At 40.1% G+C, this 17,550-nt stretch overlaps 1 protein-coding gene across 1 annotated transcript in view; it reads right to left on the reverse strand.

The window, feature by feature from the left end:
* CUNH3orf20 (chromosome unknown C3orf20 homolog) overlaps nucleotides 1–17,550 on the reverse strand; it is an 80,305-nt gene that overhangs the window by 39,010 nt on the left and 23,745 nt on the right. The window contains exons 7-9 of the mRNA XM_037139363.2: nucleotides 16,620–16,772; nucleotides 15,496–15,616; nucleotides 4,218–4,349 (exon numbers count right to left, since the gene is read on the reverse strand). Of these exons, the coding sequence (XP_036995258.2) occupies nucleotides 4,218–4,349; nucleotides 15,496–15,616; nucleotides 16,620–16,772 (406 nt within the window). The remainder of the gene's footprint in view (nucleotides 1–4,217; nucleotides 4,350–15,495; nucleotides 15,617–16,619; nucleotides 16,773–17,550) is intronic.

Genomic DNA, 17,550 nt, shown 5'->3' on the forward strand with positions numbered 1-17,550 from the left:
CCAAGGCTGCATTTAGGTAAGGAGAAAAATCAGTCTTGAATTACTATGGGGCTTGCCTAGGCCTAGTGGGCATGTTTAGTTCATAGACTTAAAGGGATTTCTCCTGACTGTTCATTGGGGTCTTTAGCTGCTTATGTCCTGGTTCTCAGCTGACTTCAGAGATTACCAGACAAGAGATTGCCAGGCAAACAAACCATGGCTGCAATTTTACATGAAAAAAATAATTTTCTAGTATCTATTGCCTTCAGTAAGTAAATTCATTGTTTTACACAATCCAAAAAGTTTATCAAGAAACATAAACATGTGACCTCATGCATAATTAGTCACTTAACAATGACTTTTATTTAATTTTTTTAATTTTTATTGAATTTGTTGGAGTGACACTGGTTAATTAAATTATATAGGTTTTAGGTCCTGGCCAGGTAGCTCAGTTGGTTAGAGTGTCGTCCCAACATGCCAAGGTTGCAAGTTCAGTTTCTGGTCAGGGCACATACAAGAAGCAACAAATGAAGGCATGAATAAGTAGAACAGCAAGTTAAAGTTTCTCTCTCTCTCAAATAATAAATAAAACTATATAGGACTAAGTGTACATTCTATAATATAACATCTGTATTTTGTGTTGTATGTTTACCACCCAAAGTCAAATCTCTTTCCATCACCATTTATCCCCTTTTCCCCCTCCTCTCCTTTCCATCACACCCTTTTCCCTTTTATAATCAGCATACTGTTGTCCGTGTCTATGAGTTGTTTTTTAATTTTTGCTTAATCCTTTCACCTTTTTGACCAGCCCTCTAACCCTCTCACTCTGACAGATGTCAGTCTGTTCTTTGTGTCTTTGAGTCTGTTGCTATTTTGTTTGTTTTGTTCATTAGATTTCACATATAAGTGAAATCATATGGTATTTGTCTTTCTGTTACCGGCTTATTTCACTTAGCATAATACTTTCCAGGTTCATCCATGCTGTTACAAAAGGTTAGATTTCCTTCTTTTTTATAGCCAAGTGGTATTCCATTGTATAAATTTACCACAGCTTTTTTATCCACTCATCTACTGATGAGCATTGGGGCTGATTCAAATCTTGGTCTTTGTAAATAGTGCTTCATTGAGCATAGTAATGCTTTATTCTTTCAATTAGTGTTTCTGGGTTTTTTTTGATAAATTCCCACAAGTGGAATTGCTGGGTCATAAGGTAGTTCCATTTTTAATTTCTTGAGGAAAGTCCATACTGCTTTCCACAGTGGCTGCACCAATCTGCATTCCATCAACAATGCACAGGGTTCCCTTTCCTCCACATCCTTGCCAGCATATTTTTTTATTTATTGATGATAGCCATTCTGACAGGCATGAGATGTTCTCTCAGTGTGGTTTTAGTTTTCATTTTTCTGATGATTAGTGACATTGAGCATTTTTTCACATGTCTATTGGCCATCTGTGTGTCCTCTTTGGAGAAATGTCTATTCAGATTCTTTGCTCATCTTCAACTGGATTATATTTTCTTGGTATTGGGTTGTACAAGTTCTTTCTAAATTTTGGATACTAACTCCTTATCAGTTGTATCATTGGTGAATATGTTCTTCCATTCAGTGGGTTGTCATTTTATCTTGTTAATGGTTTCCTTTTCTGTGCAAAAACATCTCAATTTGATGTAGTCTCATTTGCTAATTTTTTCTTTGTTTTCCCTGCCTAAGAAGATATAACAGAAAAAATATTGCTAAGAAAAAATGTCCAATATTTTACTGTTTATGTTTTCTTCTAGGATTTTTATGGTTTTGAGTCTCACATTTAAATCTTTAATCCATTTTGAGTTTATTCTTGTGCATGGTATAAGTAGATGATATAGTCTCATTTTTTTGGATGTATCTCTCCAATTTTCCCAATATTTATTGAATAGACTGTCTTACCCCATCGTAGGTTTTGGCCTCCTTTATCAAATATTAATTGACCATAAAGATGTGAGTTTATTTCTGGACTTTCTATTCTGTTCTATTGATCTATACGTCTACTTTTATGCCAGTACCATGCTGTTTTGATTACTATGGCCTTGTAGTATTGTTTGATATCAAGTAGTGATTCCTCCAACTTTATTCTTTCTCAAGATTGCTCTGGTTATTCACGGTATTTTGTGGTTCCATATAAATTTTTTGAATATTTGTTCTACTTCTATGAAATGCAACAATGACTTTTAGAGTTATAGCATGGAATCAAATTAATAGGATGGATACATCCTATTAATAGGATGGATACATCAATAAGCATGATCATTCATCTCAGCCCAGATGAACTCGGAATCCTGGGGTTATTTTGCTCTTTGAAGTAATGAAGTGCAGGCCGAAGTCATAGGCATCTAAGTTTCCTGGATGCTCCTAGGAGACCCCTTTAATAAACCCTGGCAACTCCTTCAGAGCTCTTATCTCTGGTGCCCCATGCCCATCAAGATGGAATACAACAGGTGTTCGTATTATTGTCCTCCCATTAGACTGAAAGTATTTCAGAGACTAGAGGGAGTAATATTTCTTTTTTACATCCCTAGCAGCCAACTTGGCACACTTTTCAGGTGTAATAAATGTTTATTGAATTAGGTCATTAATAATATAGCTGAAATGAAAATACATTGGAGATAACAGGTGCAATGCTTTCCTTCAAGAAAAACATGGATATTGTATGTTATCTTGTTCAGTTAACATGGGTCCCTAACAAATGCCTGTCTCCTGTGTCCCCAAGTAAAGTGAGGATGTTGGGCTGGCTGCTTCTTAGGGGCCATGTCCCAGATCTGTCAGCTCTGAGAGTCTATGGAGCCTGTAGTATGTGACAGTAAATGCCCCCACAGCACAAGAGCCTTGCTCAGGTTGACCATATAATTGATCATCCAAACTAGGATACTTTTGAGACTGCAAGAGCATGCTATTAATAATTCCTCCAGCTGACAGGTGTAAACAGGGACTGGCCCCCAGGAAAACTGAGGGGTATGGTCCTCCTGCTCCTAATTAAGCCTTCCTGAGTAAGCCAATACAGCAAAGTACCCTAAGTGCAATACAAGTGGCTTGCTCCATTAGTGAGCCCTTGGTCACCTCAGTCTCATGGTGTACGTCAACTGCTCTCTTTTAGATTATAAATTCCTCAGGAATCAGGGACTGTGTCCCCTTCCTCCTCTTCATTGTTCTCCTGGTGACTTGAGACCAGGCACACAGCAGAATCCATACAGACTCAGCAAGAGTAAGAACTGGACTTTCAGTCTCTGCTGTTTTCTCACCCATCCAACAGATATTTTGCAAGTACTTAATCTGAAGTAGTCCTTGTGCTGGGCCCTGGGGCAGTAGTAAAAATCATAGGGAAATTCCCAATTTGGCAGAGAATATTGGCTTGTAAATGAAAGAATGCTAGAATGGAGGTGAATCATGTCTGGGAGGCCTGTGGAGAGGGAGAGGTGGACTCTACCTGATTTGGATAAAGGGGTGAAAAAGTTGACAGTTATTCTGGTCAGCAGCATGTCTTCTTCTTCTGGTAGGAGCACCATGATTTTTCTTTAGGAAAACACTCCTGCCTCATCCTTTGCCCAGGTGTTACCCCTGGGGCTGATCACTGATGACTTCCAGGGTGGACATGACACCTGAGCCTAGTCAGTGAGAACAACACACATTCCTAGCCACAGGAAACATCTTGGGCACAGGCAGCCAGTAGAGCCAATGAAGTTGATTTTGGCACTTCTACTGTAGTACTTAAGAGAAGTCACCATTCTCCTGGGGACTTCACAGGCAGTAGAATAATGAGCTCAGAGACGCTCATGACTATCTTGTCACCATAAGGAGAGAAACTCCTTGACAATAAAGCCAAAAATGAAAAAGCAGAGCAAATGTGGAAAAGATCTGATGTAGTCAGGTGAAGGCCTCAATCCAGCCATGCCTGAAGCTGCCTATTGCCAGACTCCCATTTACTGAGCCAGTAAAGTCTCTTTTCATGCTTAAGCCAGTGTGCATTGGACTCTGTTACAACTAAAAGACTCCCAACTAATAGTAGTTTCACAGAGAAAATATAAGATCAGGCAGTGAATGATGAGTAAGAATCCATTAGGCAGAGAAGGGGGGCCTTGCAGGAACTAGAGGAGTAAGTGTGCGGGAGTGGGGTGGGGTAGGAGACACAAAAGCATTGAGAGGTGGAGTGGCAAGATAAGTTGCAATGCTCTGGGGTCAAACCTGGGTGCCTGGTTTGCTTTGCCTTACCCTTTTATCATGCCCTATCCCGTGGGGACAGTTGTTGGGTGATACAGTGAGTGTTACTGTCTCACTCAGGCAGGTGAAGGTGACCATGATGGAGTCCTGCCCCAGCACTGTCAGCTTCATTTGCTCATTCACCTGTAGATGAAGAAACCAGCACTCAGCGAACCCCTGCTTCTATTGTCCCTGCCCAGCCCAACCCTCCCTGACCCACCAACAAAGCAAAAGAACCCCCTTTTCATGGGACCAAAGGAACTATAAAATCTTTCTGGTTCTTATGTTGAAATTTAGCTTTCATGGAAAAGAGAACAATTCCAGTCTTTCTTTGGGGGCGTTAGCAAAAATTAGTAACTGATGCCTTCTTACCCACGCTCCTTCCCTTTCCAACCCAAGCTTGGGATCGACTGCAAAAGAGACGCAGGAGTTGGGCAGGCAAGATGGCTTTGGTTCTGTTCATCTGCTCAGGAACTTTTGAGCCAGCCCAGGTACATATATCTCCATTATCCCCAATCTCTCACTTTAGGTGAGGATCCAATAGCCTGGAGACATATAGCCTTTGAACCCAAACAAAACTATCTAAAACACATTGATCTTTGACCCTCTCAGAAAGTTCTGTTTTCACCTAGAAGACACGCATTCCATTGTGGAGTCATCTATAATTCCCTCCTCCTCTCACCTATCCCTTCAGCTCATGCCTGAATGCCAGTGAATTATTTTTACTGAAATGGCTCTTTTTACAAATATTGCTACTACCCTTAATCATGTCAGGTATAGCTAGTAACACTCACTAGTCTTTCTACTGTCCTATTCATTGATCTTTCTCTCTCCCGCTAACCTTCCACAGAAATGCTAAACTGAGCATGCCAGCCCTTGGCTTAAAAATTAACCAGCTGGTTCTACTTCCAGTATAGCTGAGTCAGCTTCTAAGAGGCTTGGGGGGGTGGTGGAAAACCCAACCCCAACAAGAAATAAAACCACCCACAGCTATGAAGAGTTTTAAAAGAACAGGCAGATTTTGAAGAGTCAAAATTAAAGGAAAGGACCAGCTGGGATTAGTCACTGTTTTACAGCTTTAGCCTGAAGATGGACCACAGATGTGGCCCAGACTCCACCATTTTTCTAGTTCAAAGGATAGAACCTGGAGCATCCATAGTCATACAAAAGTAAGGGAAAATATCCAGAAGGGATAGAGCCAAGAAAGATAGCCTCAAATTCCTGAATTATGCATGAGCAGGGAAGACTCAAGACAGCTTACAGCTAGGAAAACAAAACAAAACAAAAACGGAACTGAGATTTTAGGTGCTCCTCACTGCAGGTGAGACAAAGTTTGTAGTATGAGTCTAACCAAGTTCCTTGCCTGTTAAAACAAAAACATCAACACTCTTCAGAGAAGTGCATCAGAAATCAGAGACTCTGCTATATAATATTTACAATGTCAGCAATCTAAAATTACTCAACTGGGTGTGAAGAGCCAGCGAAGTGTGAGCCATTCTCAAGGCAACAGATCACCAATGTAGGCCATTCTTATCTGATGGGACCCCAATGTTGAAATTATCAGACAAAGACTTTAAAGCAGTTAATTTAACTACATTCAATGAGGTAAAGGAGAATATACTCATAATGAATGAAAAATAGAAAATATCAGAAATGGAAAATATAGGAGAGAACTAAATGAAAATTCTAGAACTGAAAAAATTATCTGAAATCTTAAAATTTCATAGGATTAGCATAACAGCAGAATAGAGATGACAGAATAAAGTCAGTGAACTTGGAGATAAATCCATGATAATTTTACAATCTGAAAAGTAAAGAGAGACTGGAGTCCCACATTTTTACTGCACAGTGCACCAAGACAATAGTGACACAGGTATCCTGTGTCTTCTGACTGGAGCATTTAAACCATTTACATTTAAAGTGATTATTGATAGGGTCTAGAAGATGACAGTGAGATAGAAAGGAGTGAAGTCCACCTCCCCCTGCACACAGGTGAAACACCTAGCCAATCGACTGAGGAACGGAGCAAACAGCCAACAGTACCTCAGCATATATGAAGACTGGAGACCAAAAACTGTAGAGGACGTCACAAAATCAGACAAACAGGTGGAAGCTGTGAACACCAGAATATTTTCTGGAAGAGGAAACCCAGCAACAAAGGAACCAGCAACAGATAACAATAGAAGAAGGTGAAGGAGGGAGTGGAAGCAACACTAACTCAACCCAGGACTTATCTGGAAATACAACTAAATAATAGGGACATTACTCAGAACAAACAACTGAACAAGAGCAAGAGAGAAGCCTCAAAACCTTGAACATACAGGAGAACCAGCTTCAACACAACCTGCCCACACCTGCACAACAGAATACAAGACGTGGTGGACAGAGTGACCCTCGGTTAACCAGCTAGTGGGAAGGACCCATCCAAGAAAGACCCAATAACAATCAAAACCCAAAGACATAAACAGAGCCAACATAAATGACAGCCCAAGACCAGTGAGCTCGGGAGATCAAGGAGACTGCACCACTGAATCTCACAGGTATTCTACCATTTAAGTTCAAACCACAAACCCAGAGAGTCAGAACAGATCGATTTGAGAAGCAGAGGCTAACAAAAAGAGTCTCACAAACAATGGGAAGACAAAGAAACAATCCCCAAATGAAAGGAAAGGAGGAAGCCTCAGAAAGAATGCTAAATGAAATGGAGGCAAGTCAACTATCAGATATTAAGTTCAAAGCAATGGTTATAAGAAAACTCAATGAGCTCACAGAGAATTACCAAAAACTACAGGAAAACTACAATGAACTCACTGCAAACTATATCAACATAAAAAAGGAAACAGAAACTATCAACAAGGGCCAAGAGGAACTGAAGAATACAATTTCTGAACTGAAGAACACAGTGGAAGGAATCAAAAGCAGGCTTGATGAAGCAGAGAATTTGATCAGTGAGCTGGAGGACAAGGTAGGAAAAAAAACACTCAGAAAGAGTGAGAAAAGGAAGAGGCTTGGAAAGAATGAAGAGGGGTTAAGGGAAATGCAGGACAACACAAAATGCAATAATATCCATATAATAGGGATACCAGAAAGAGAAGAAGAGCAAGGGATAGAAAACCTGTTTGAAAAAGTAATGATGAAAAACTTCCCTAATGTGATGAGAGAAAAGGTCACACAAATCCAGGAAACACAGAGAATCCCAATCAAGAGGAACCCAAAGAGGCCCACTTCAAGACACATCATAATTAAAATGGCAACATTCCCAGACAAAGAGAGAATCTTAAAGGTAGCAAAGGAAAAATAGGAAGTAACATATAATGAAGCCCTGATAAGACTAGCAGCTGACTTCTCAATGGAAATGCTCCAAGCCAGAAAAGAATGGCAAGAAATATTCCAAGTAATGGAGCCCAGAGGCCTGCAACCAAGACTATTTTATCCAGCAAGGCTCTCAATTAAAATGGAAGGCCAAATAAGGAGATTTCTAGACAAAAGAAGCCTTAAAGAATATACCTCCTCCAAACCAGCTCTGCAGGAGATGCTAAAGGGTTTGCTTTAAGAACAGGAAGAAAAACAGTGAAAGAGAGAGGAACACAGGTATGAAAAAATGGCAATAAACAAGTACCTATCAATAATAACCTTAAACATAGATGGATTAAATGTCCCAGTCAAAAGACATAGAAGAGCAGAATGGATAAGAAAATATGACTCACACATATGCTGCCTACAGGAGACCCACTTCAGAATAAAAGGCCTCCATAAACTGAAAGTGTCAAGGGCTGGAAACAAATATTCCAAGCAAATGGACAGGAAAAAAAAGCTGGGGTAGCAATACTCATATCGGACAAAATAGACTTCAAAAAAAGAGCCATAAAAAGAGACCCAGAAGGTCACTTCATAATACTCAAGGGACGATCCATCAAGAAGACATAAACATTGTAAGTATATGTGCACCAAACATAGGAGTACCCAAATACATAAAGAAAATCTTGGAGGACTTCAAGAAAGATATTGACAGCAATACAATTATAGTAGAAGACTTTAACACCAACTGTCAAAACTAGACAGATCTTCAAAACAAAATATCAACAAAGATATTGTGGCATTGAGCCCTGGCTGGTGTAGCTCAGTGGATTGAGCACGGGTCTGCGAACCAAAAGATCGTGGTTCGATTCCCCATCAGGGCACATGCCTGGGTTGCAAGCCAGTTCCCAGCAGGAGCCAGTTCCCAGCAGGGGATGCACCAGAAGCAACCATACATTGATATTTCTCTCCCTCTCTCCTTCCCTTCCCTTCTAAAGATAAATAAATAAATAAATAAATAAATAAATAAATAAATAAATTTAAAAAAGAAGAAAAAATTGAAAAAAAGATATTGCGGCATTGGACAATGCCCTAGATGAAATGGACTTAACTGATATATATAGAGCCTTTAATCGCAAAGAAGCAAAATACACATTCTTTTCAAATGCATACAGAACATTTTCAAAGATATAACACATGATAGGGCACAAAACAAGCCTCAACAAATTCAAGAAAATTGAAATCATATCAAGCATTTTCTTTAACCACAAGGGACTGAAACTAGAAAACGACCTCAAGGGAAAACCCCCCAAAACACTCAAAGTCATGGAGATTGAATAGCATGCTATACACAATGAAATTCTATGCAGCAGAAAGGAAGAAGGAGCTCTTACCCTTTGCGACAGCATGGATGGAACTCGAAAACATTTTGCTAAGTGAAATAAGCCAGGTGGCAAAAGATAAATACCATATTATCTCACCTTTAACAGGAACCTAAACAATAAAACAAACAAGCAAAATATAACCAAAGACACTGAAATAGAGAACAGGCTGACAGTGACCAGAGGGGAGAGGGGAGGAAATTTCAGGGGAAAAGGGAAAGGGTTTACAGGAACAAGTATAAAGAACACATGGACAAAAACTAGGAGGAAGGTGGAAATAGGAGGGAGGTGAGGAGGGCTGGGTGGGTGGCCTGGGATGGGAGTAAAAGACAGAAAACTGTACTTGAACAATAATTAAAATAAAAGAAATTTAAAGAAGAATGAGATTAGGGAAGAAATCAAAAAGTTTCTGGAAATAAACAAAAATAAACTTGCAACAATCCAAAATTTATGGGATATGGCAAAGACAGTCCTGAGGGGGAAGTTCATAGCAATACAGGCCTACCTAAGACAGAAACATTTCAAATAAACAACCTAACCCTATATCTACAAGAACTTGAGGAACAAAAACAAAGACAACTCAGAGCAAGTAGAAGGAAGGAACTAACCAAGATCAGAGCAGAATTAAATCACATGGAGACTGAAAGCACAATTCTAAGGGTCAATGAGTCCAGGAGCTGGTTCTTTGAAAAGATAAACAAAATTGACAAGCCTTTAAGCAGGCTCATCAAGAAAAAAAGAGAGAGGACCCAAATAAACACAATCAGAAATGAAAGAGGAGAGATTACAGCTGACACCACAGAAATACACAGGATTATAAGAAATTACTATGAAGAACTATACACCAAGAAATTTGGAAACCTAGGTGAAATAGACAAATTTCTAGAAAAATATAATCTTCCAAAACTCAATGAAGAAGAAGCAGAAAGCCTGAACAAACCAATAACACCTGATGAAATTGAAACAGTAATCAAAAAGCTTCCAACACACAAAAGCCCTGGACCAGATGGTTTCACAGGAGAATTTTACAAAGCATTTGAGGGAGAGCTAACCCACGTCTTCGACAGATTATTTCAAAAAAATTCATGAAGATGGAAGATTCTCAAACTCTTTTTATGAAGCCAGCATCATCCTAGTCCCAAAGCCAGATAAAGACACAACAAAGAAAGAAAACTTCAGGCCAATATTGCTGATGAACATACATGCTAAAATTCTTAACAAAATATTGGCAAACCACATCCAGCAATATGTTAAAAATTCATCCCAGGGATGCAAGGACGGTATAATATTCACAAATCAATAAACATAATATACCACATAAATAAAATGAAAGACAAAAATCATGTGATCATACTGATGCAGAAAAAGCATTTGACAAGGTATCGCACCCATTTATGATAAAAACACTCAGCAAAGTGGGAATAGAGGGAGCATTCCTCAACATAATAAAGGCCATATATGAGAGACCTACAGCCAACATCATACTCAAGGGACAAAAACTTAGAGCTTTCCCACTAAGATCAGGAACAAGACAAGGATGCCCACTTTCACTACTCCTGTTCAACATAGTACTGGAAGTCCTAACCACAGCAATCAGACAAGAAAAGGAAATAAAAGGCATCCAAATTGGAAAAAGGAAACAAAACTGAAATTGTTTGCAGATGACATGATAGTGTACATAGAACTCCACCAAAAAACTACTCAACCTAGTAAGTGAATTTGGCAAAACAGCCAGATACAAAGTCAATACGCAGAAATCAAAGACATTTTTGTACACCAATAATGAAACATCAGAAACAGAAATCAGGCCAAAAAAATCCCATTTGATATAGCAACAAGAAAAATAAAGTACCTACGAATAAACCTAACCAAGGAGGTAAAAGACTTGTACTTAGAAAACTGTACAACACTGAAGAAAGACATTAAGGAAGACACAAACAAATGGAAGCATATACCATGCTCATGGATTGGAAGAATTAATATCATCAAAATGGCCATACTACCCAAAGCAATATACAGACTCAATGCAAACCCATGACATATTTCACAGATATAGAACAAACATTTCAGAAATTTATGTGGAATCATAAATGACCCTGAATAGCTGCAGCAATTTTTAAAAAGAAGAACAAAGCAGGAGGGATGACAATACCTGATACCGAACTGTATTACAAGGCCACTGTAATCAAAACAACCTGGTACTGGCATAAAAACAGGCACAAGGACCAATGGAACAGAACAGAGAGCCCAGAAATAAACCCAAGTCTCTATGGTCAATTATTATTTGACAAAGGGGGAAGAAGCATAAAATGGAGCAAAAATAGCCTCTTCAAGAAATGGTATTGGGAGATCTGGACAGCAACATGCAAAAAAAGCAACATTCAATCACCAACTTACATCATACACAAAAATAAAGTCACGGTGGATAAAAAGACCTAAATATAAGTCATAACACCATAAAAGTCCTAGAGGAAAATATTGGCAAGAAAATCTCAGACATTCCATGCAGCAACATCTTCATGGATATTGTCCCCTAAAGCAAGGAACATAAAAAATAAAGAAATGGGACCTCATCAAATTAAAAAGCTTCTGCATAGCAAAAAAACAAAAACAAAAACAAAAAAACCCCAGCATTAAAATGAAGAGAGAACCAACTATTTTGGAAAACAATTTTGCCAATGATACTTTGGACAAGGGTTTGACCTCCAAAATATATAAAGAACTCACAGGACTCCACTCTAGGAAGACAAAAAACCCAATTAAAAAATGGGCAAAAGACTTGAACAGACATTTCTCCATGGAAGACATACAGAGGGCCCAGAGACATACAAAAAGATGCTCAGCATCACTAGCCATTAGATAGATGCAAATTAAAACCACAATGAGATACCACTTCACACCAGTCAGAATGGCCATCATAAACAAATCAACAAACGAGTGTTGGAGAGGTTGCAGAGAAAAGGGAACCCTAGTGAACTGTTGGTGGGAATGCAGACTGGTGCAGCCACTGTGGAAAACAGTCTGGAATTTTCTCAGAACACTAAAAATGTAACTGCCTTTTGACCCAGCAATCCCACCGCTGGGATTATACCCTAAAAGCCCTGAAACACCAATCCAAAAGAACCTATGTACTCCAATGTTCACAGCAGCACAATTTACAATAGCCAAGTGTTGGAAGCAACCTAAGTGTCCATCAACAAATGAGTGACTCAAAAAAACTATGGTGCATTTACACAATAGACTTCTATGCAGTAGAGAGAAAGAAGGAGCTTATATACCCTTTGGAAAAGCATGGATGGAACTGGAGAGCATTGTGCTAAATGAAACAAGCCAGGCGGTGAGGGACAAATAACATATGATCTCACCTTTAACAGGAACATAATCAACAAAAGAAAAAAAGCAAACAAAATATAACTAGAAACACTGAAACCAAGAACAATCTAACAATAGCCAGAGGGGAAGGGGAGGAGACAGTGGGGAGAAGGGTTTTCACTATAAAGGACACATGGACAAAACCAAGGGTGGGTGGAATCAGGGGAGGGAGGTGGGTTTGGCTGGGGTGGAGGGAGGGAGGAGGAGAAAATCCAGACAGCTGTAATTGAACAACAGTAATTTTTTAAAAAGTAAAGAGAAAAAATGTGAACAACAACAGAAAGTAACAGAGTCTCAGGGGCCTTTGTAACAATATTAAAATGTCTAAAAATACATGTGATTGTAGTCTCAGAAGAAAAGGAGAGAGACTGAAGTATAATTTTTTTCTCTAATGGCAGATTTCCCAAATATGGTGAAAGACACGAATTTACAGATTCAAGAAACTCAGTAAATCCCAAATGGAATAAATATGAAGACAACAACACCGAAACATATTATATCCAAACTTAGAAAATCAAAGAAAAGATAAAATCTTGAAAGCAGCTAGAGAAAATGAACAATGATTTGAATAAGTACAGACTTTTGATCATAAACTATAGAGATCAGACACAGCAGAACAACATCTTTAAATGTTAAAAAAAAATACAAAATTGAAAACAGAATCAACCCAGAATCCTAGATCTAGCAAAAATATCCTTTAATAAACACATATTTTTTACACTAAAGAAAACAAAATGTGTTGCCTGCAGATCTATACTTTAAGAAATGCTAAGGAAGCTCTTTGATCTGAGAAGAACATATACCAGAAGGAGACTTGTATTTTTGGGGAGGAATAAGAACTTTGGAACTGCTACACTGGGTGAAAATACACTGACCACTGCAGCCTCCAAGTGAGCGTTCGTGCACCTCAGCCTGACATCCAATGTCAGGTGACATCCTCTCACCTTCACAACACAACATATACGCCTCCTGGCCCTGTTTCTTACAAAAGAGGCACTTGTGAACTTTTAACAATATCACACTGAGTCCCAACTTCAGCTTTTTCAGATGCTACTCCCTCTACCCCACACCCCGTCCCTTCCTTTTTCTTTCTCTGTAAATCATATGCATACAAATTCATGCTACAACTCAAGGGACACTGTTTTCCAAGCCACTCCTAATGGGCTGGGCTCTGTTGTGTACTTCTGTATGCAGCACCAGGAACAGGACAATAAACTGAAATACGCTGCTAAAACATCTTAGTGATATCAAAGCACCTTCTCCTCTATTATTTCATTTAGTTCAAACAAGAGCAGTTTGAGGCAGCAGAGCAGGTCTGGTGACCCACCTTGTATAGGTGAGATAGCCAAGGCTCAGAGAAGGTGAATGGTTTTCACAAAGCTGCACAGCCCAGAGAACCTGGCATTAGTGCTTGGCTTCTCCGACTCTCATCCCAGTTCTCTGTCCACTTGGCCACACTGACACACAACATATGGTGCCTGCCTGTAATCAATTTATATCTTGCATTATACACTTTTCACATATCTACATAAGGTAAATTTTAAGACAACAGATTCCTGGATTGAAAATCTTGAACCTGGCCAAGTATCAGTGATACTCACAAAAACTTCAAAATCCAGAACTCATGAGACCAACTCAATCAGAATCTCTCTGGGAATGTGCCTGGGAATATACATTTTTAAAGTCCCATAGGTGATTCTGATATGCAACCAGAGCTGAGAACCTTGACATTGAATGACTAATCAAATGACTAATCCAGACTGTGGGCAATGTGAATAGAGAGAAGTGGGTGTGGGTTGGGATGTCATAAAGAAGGGAAAGTCTCAGCCAGGGGTTTGAAGAAGGGAAATTTTGGATTGCCAGAGAAAAGAAGGAGTGCATATCAGGCCAGTGTGAGGAAGGGGGCTGGTCAGAAGGTTGAGACATGTTCAGGAGAGGGAATGTTTCTGAGCAGAGGTTCACTGCTCTAAAGGAATCCGGACCTACGGATGATAATGTAGTGGCCAATGTTGAGGATGAACAGGAAAGGCAGGAGACAGGAGATTAGGGATCAGATGCTTGAGCCCCATCATACACTCCTACAGCACTTCTGTCCATGATCCTTTTTTGGGGGCTCTTACTCTCAGGCCAGTTTGAGTAGATTCTATGTTCTGTGATCTTTCCTTGAATCCTGACCCTATGAGCTTGTACCTCTCTCACAGCCCTGATCCCTCTCTACCCTGTGTTCTTATTAACCTCCACCCAGACTTTTGAGTTTCTCAAGGGGTATGTTCATCTTTATATCCCCTAGATCGGTTATTCTCAACCAGGGGCAATTTCGACCCCCAGGGAACATTTGGCAATGTCTGGCGGTATATTTCAATTATCATAGCTGGAGGAGAATGTACTACACTAGCATCTAGCGAGATACTGCTAAAATCACCCATCCCCAAATGTCACTAGTGCTAAGGATGAGGAACTCAGGCTAAAGTGATAAGCACACTTAAGAAATGTGCTTGATTAAGCACATTTAATTTAGTATTAGTAATTCAACATTGACTAATCAATAAATATTTGATTAATGGCTGTTTGAACAACTCAATGGAAGAAAAAAATAGGTTTGGGTTTATTAGCCACCATTGACTTCTAGGCTTTTTAATTTTACAGATAGCAAAGTTATAAAAACAAAAACTAGAGAGACCAACATAGAATTGCTAATTTTTCTTTTTGCCATGTATAGGCATTAAAAATAAAACTATCAACTATTATAATAGTTACTTCCTAAAATAATGAACATTTAAACTATCAAATGTAATAGTATTAATAATAAAAATAAGATAGGATATTACCAAAAAAGGTTAGTACACAGCCAACAGTTGCTGTAGGTTGTTGAAAAGTTCACTTTAGCCAGCCCTGGACCACTGCCCACCAACTTAGGAACCTCTGAATGAGACTACAAGATCCTGGATGCCCTGGATGTTGTAGCTCAGTGGATTGAGCATGGGCCTGTGAACCAAAGGATTGTGGTTTGATTTCAGGTCAGGGCACATGCCTGGGTTGCAGGCCAGTTCCCAGCGGGGGACGCAGGAGAGGCAACCATACATTGATATTTTTCTCCCTCTCTCCTTCCCTTCCCCTTTAAAGATAAAAAAAAAAGATCCTGGAGAGCAGGGTTCTTGCCTTACAGGTAGCCCTCTGGTAGCCTGATGCTGAGCAGCCCAGGCTGCCAAGGTCACCCTACCTGTGCTGCCAATCCCTACCTTATATTCCAGGGAGAGCAAAGTCTCCGTCTTAGAAGCCCAGCTCCACTTGTGAACTGCATAACCCTTGTCGTCGTAGGTAGTCCCGCCTTCCTCATCCAAGATCAAGACATATGGGCAGCTAGGAGAGACACATAGGTGAGGAACTGCTATCAGACCCCTGAAGGAAGCACTCATCACTACAGGCTGTAGGCAGGCAGGGCTCTGAAACTCTCTCCCAGCTGGAGGAAGCACAGAGTCCTGTAGGCAGCCTCACTTCCCCTGCTTAATATGGTCTGGGGCCCCATAATACTTGTTGATACTAATGGTAGAATTTGTTGGGAAGGGCTGGTCTGAGGGAGGTGATAGTGACTCAGGCCAAACCCAAAAGGGATAGAAATGGAATATGTGCCCTGTTGCCCAGGAACTTGAATATACAAGACCTTACACATCAAAATGGGAACATCTTTAACAGGGGTGTCAAGCTCATTTTCACCGGGGGCCACGTCGGCCTTGTGGTTGCCTTCAAAGGGCTGAAATTATTTTAGGACTGTATAAATGTAACTACTCCTTAACTGTTAAAGAGTTGAAATTACATTTGGCCCTTTGAAGGCAACTGTGAGGCTGATGTGGCCTCACAGTTGCCTCAAATGAATGAGTAAATGAATAAATGAGTAAATGTTTTGACATCCACCCCTTTGACACATGAAGGTAAGTCATTTCTTCCAAGAACAGTTCCTTATGAAAGGCCAGGCAAAATCAACTTTTGGCTGGCAAATATGTGTGCCAGCAAAAATGTGATGCCCATGGTCTCTCCTTCACTCTTACATGGTGTAAAACATTTCTTTCCACAAAAACGTGTTCCATGAATCTAGTTTTACTAGATACTCAAGGTCTTAGTGCTGTGGGGATACAAGTGGAGTAGGCCTTAGAGAATTGCCATTTTCATTGGCTATGACACAGATACAGCAAGTGAGGGCCTCAAAGTACCTATGTTGCAGCAGGCACTGCTTCACTGACTCCCTTAGCCTCTGGACACTGCCGGGTTGCTCATTTCCCCAGAGTCTCCTACTTGCCACCTAAGTGCCCCCTTTGTTGCCCCCAGAGATACTTACATGGGGCCGTGATTTCCCCAACCCACTCACCAGGCCTTTAGGTTGTGGTGAACGCAGCCCTGGCCTTCAGCATCAAACAGGGCCAGGAAAGAGAAGTTTGGTGTGTCATTAAAGAGGCAGGTGATGGTTCTCCCTCTGCAGCATGTGGGAATCTGACACAGAGCAATATTTCCGGAGGGATAGCTGGCAGAAATGGTTAAGTAGAACTAACAATAAATTCCCCAGGTTCTTCTCTCAGGTGACCCATGGAAAGCAAGTCTACGAGTCTAAGTGTTAGCTTAATGATACATCATTCCCAGTTTTCAAAGACCCTCCCTACACTTTGCATAAGAAATTACTAAATGACTGTGGAACTTACATGCCTCTGGTGCTTCCCTGTATCTTCTTTCTACTCCTCAAAACCACCCAGTGGTAAATATTATCATCTCCATCTCAGAGATGAGTAGGGTTTCCCTGCATCTGAGCAGTTTCCTGGGAGGTGGGACTTTCATTGTTAAAACCAGGAAAGTCTTGGGCAAACCAACATGACCTGATCACTCTACAGCTGGGAAATACAAGGTGCAAAGAAATGGTCTGCCTCACATCACAGCACGAGGAAGCAGTAGAGCCAGTATCTCAACTCAGGCCAGTAATATTTCTAATGCTGTCGGGCTGCCTCCTCTTCTGGCCAATCTAGGAGAGCAGTCAGTGTGTACTTGCTCATTACTTACCAAGAGGCCCAAACAAGCACTGGTTCCAGCTAAGAGGGATATGGGATGGGCAGCTACTATCCTGTTCACAGAAATTTCAGAAGTACATCAGACAGAAAAATTTCAGGGAGTGGCACTAGGATCCTCTTGATCCTCTCCCACAAACTGTTAAAAAATTAACACAAACTATAAATGTAACCAAACAGAAATTCTGAAGCTGCATTGTATAATAAATAAAATGAAAAAATTCACCAAATGGGTTTATCAGTAGA

Source organism: Artibeus jamaicensis, unplaced genomic scaffold (genome assembly GCF_021234435.1).
Source record: "Artibeus jamaicensis isolate MK-2021 breed Jamaican fruit bat unplaced genomic scaffold, CSHL_Jam_final contig_519, whole genome shotgun sequence".
Classification (NCBI taxonomy): domain Eukaryota; kingdom Metazoa; phylum Chordata; class Mammalia; order Chiroptera; family Phyllostomidae; genus Artibeus; species Artibeus jamaicensis.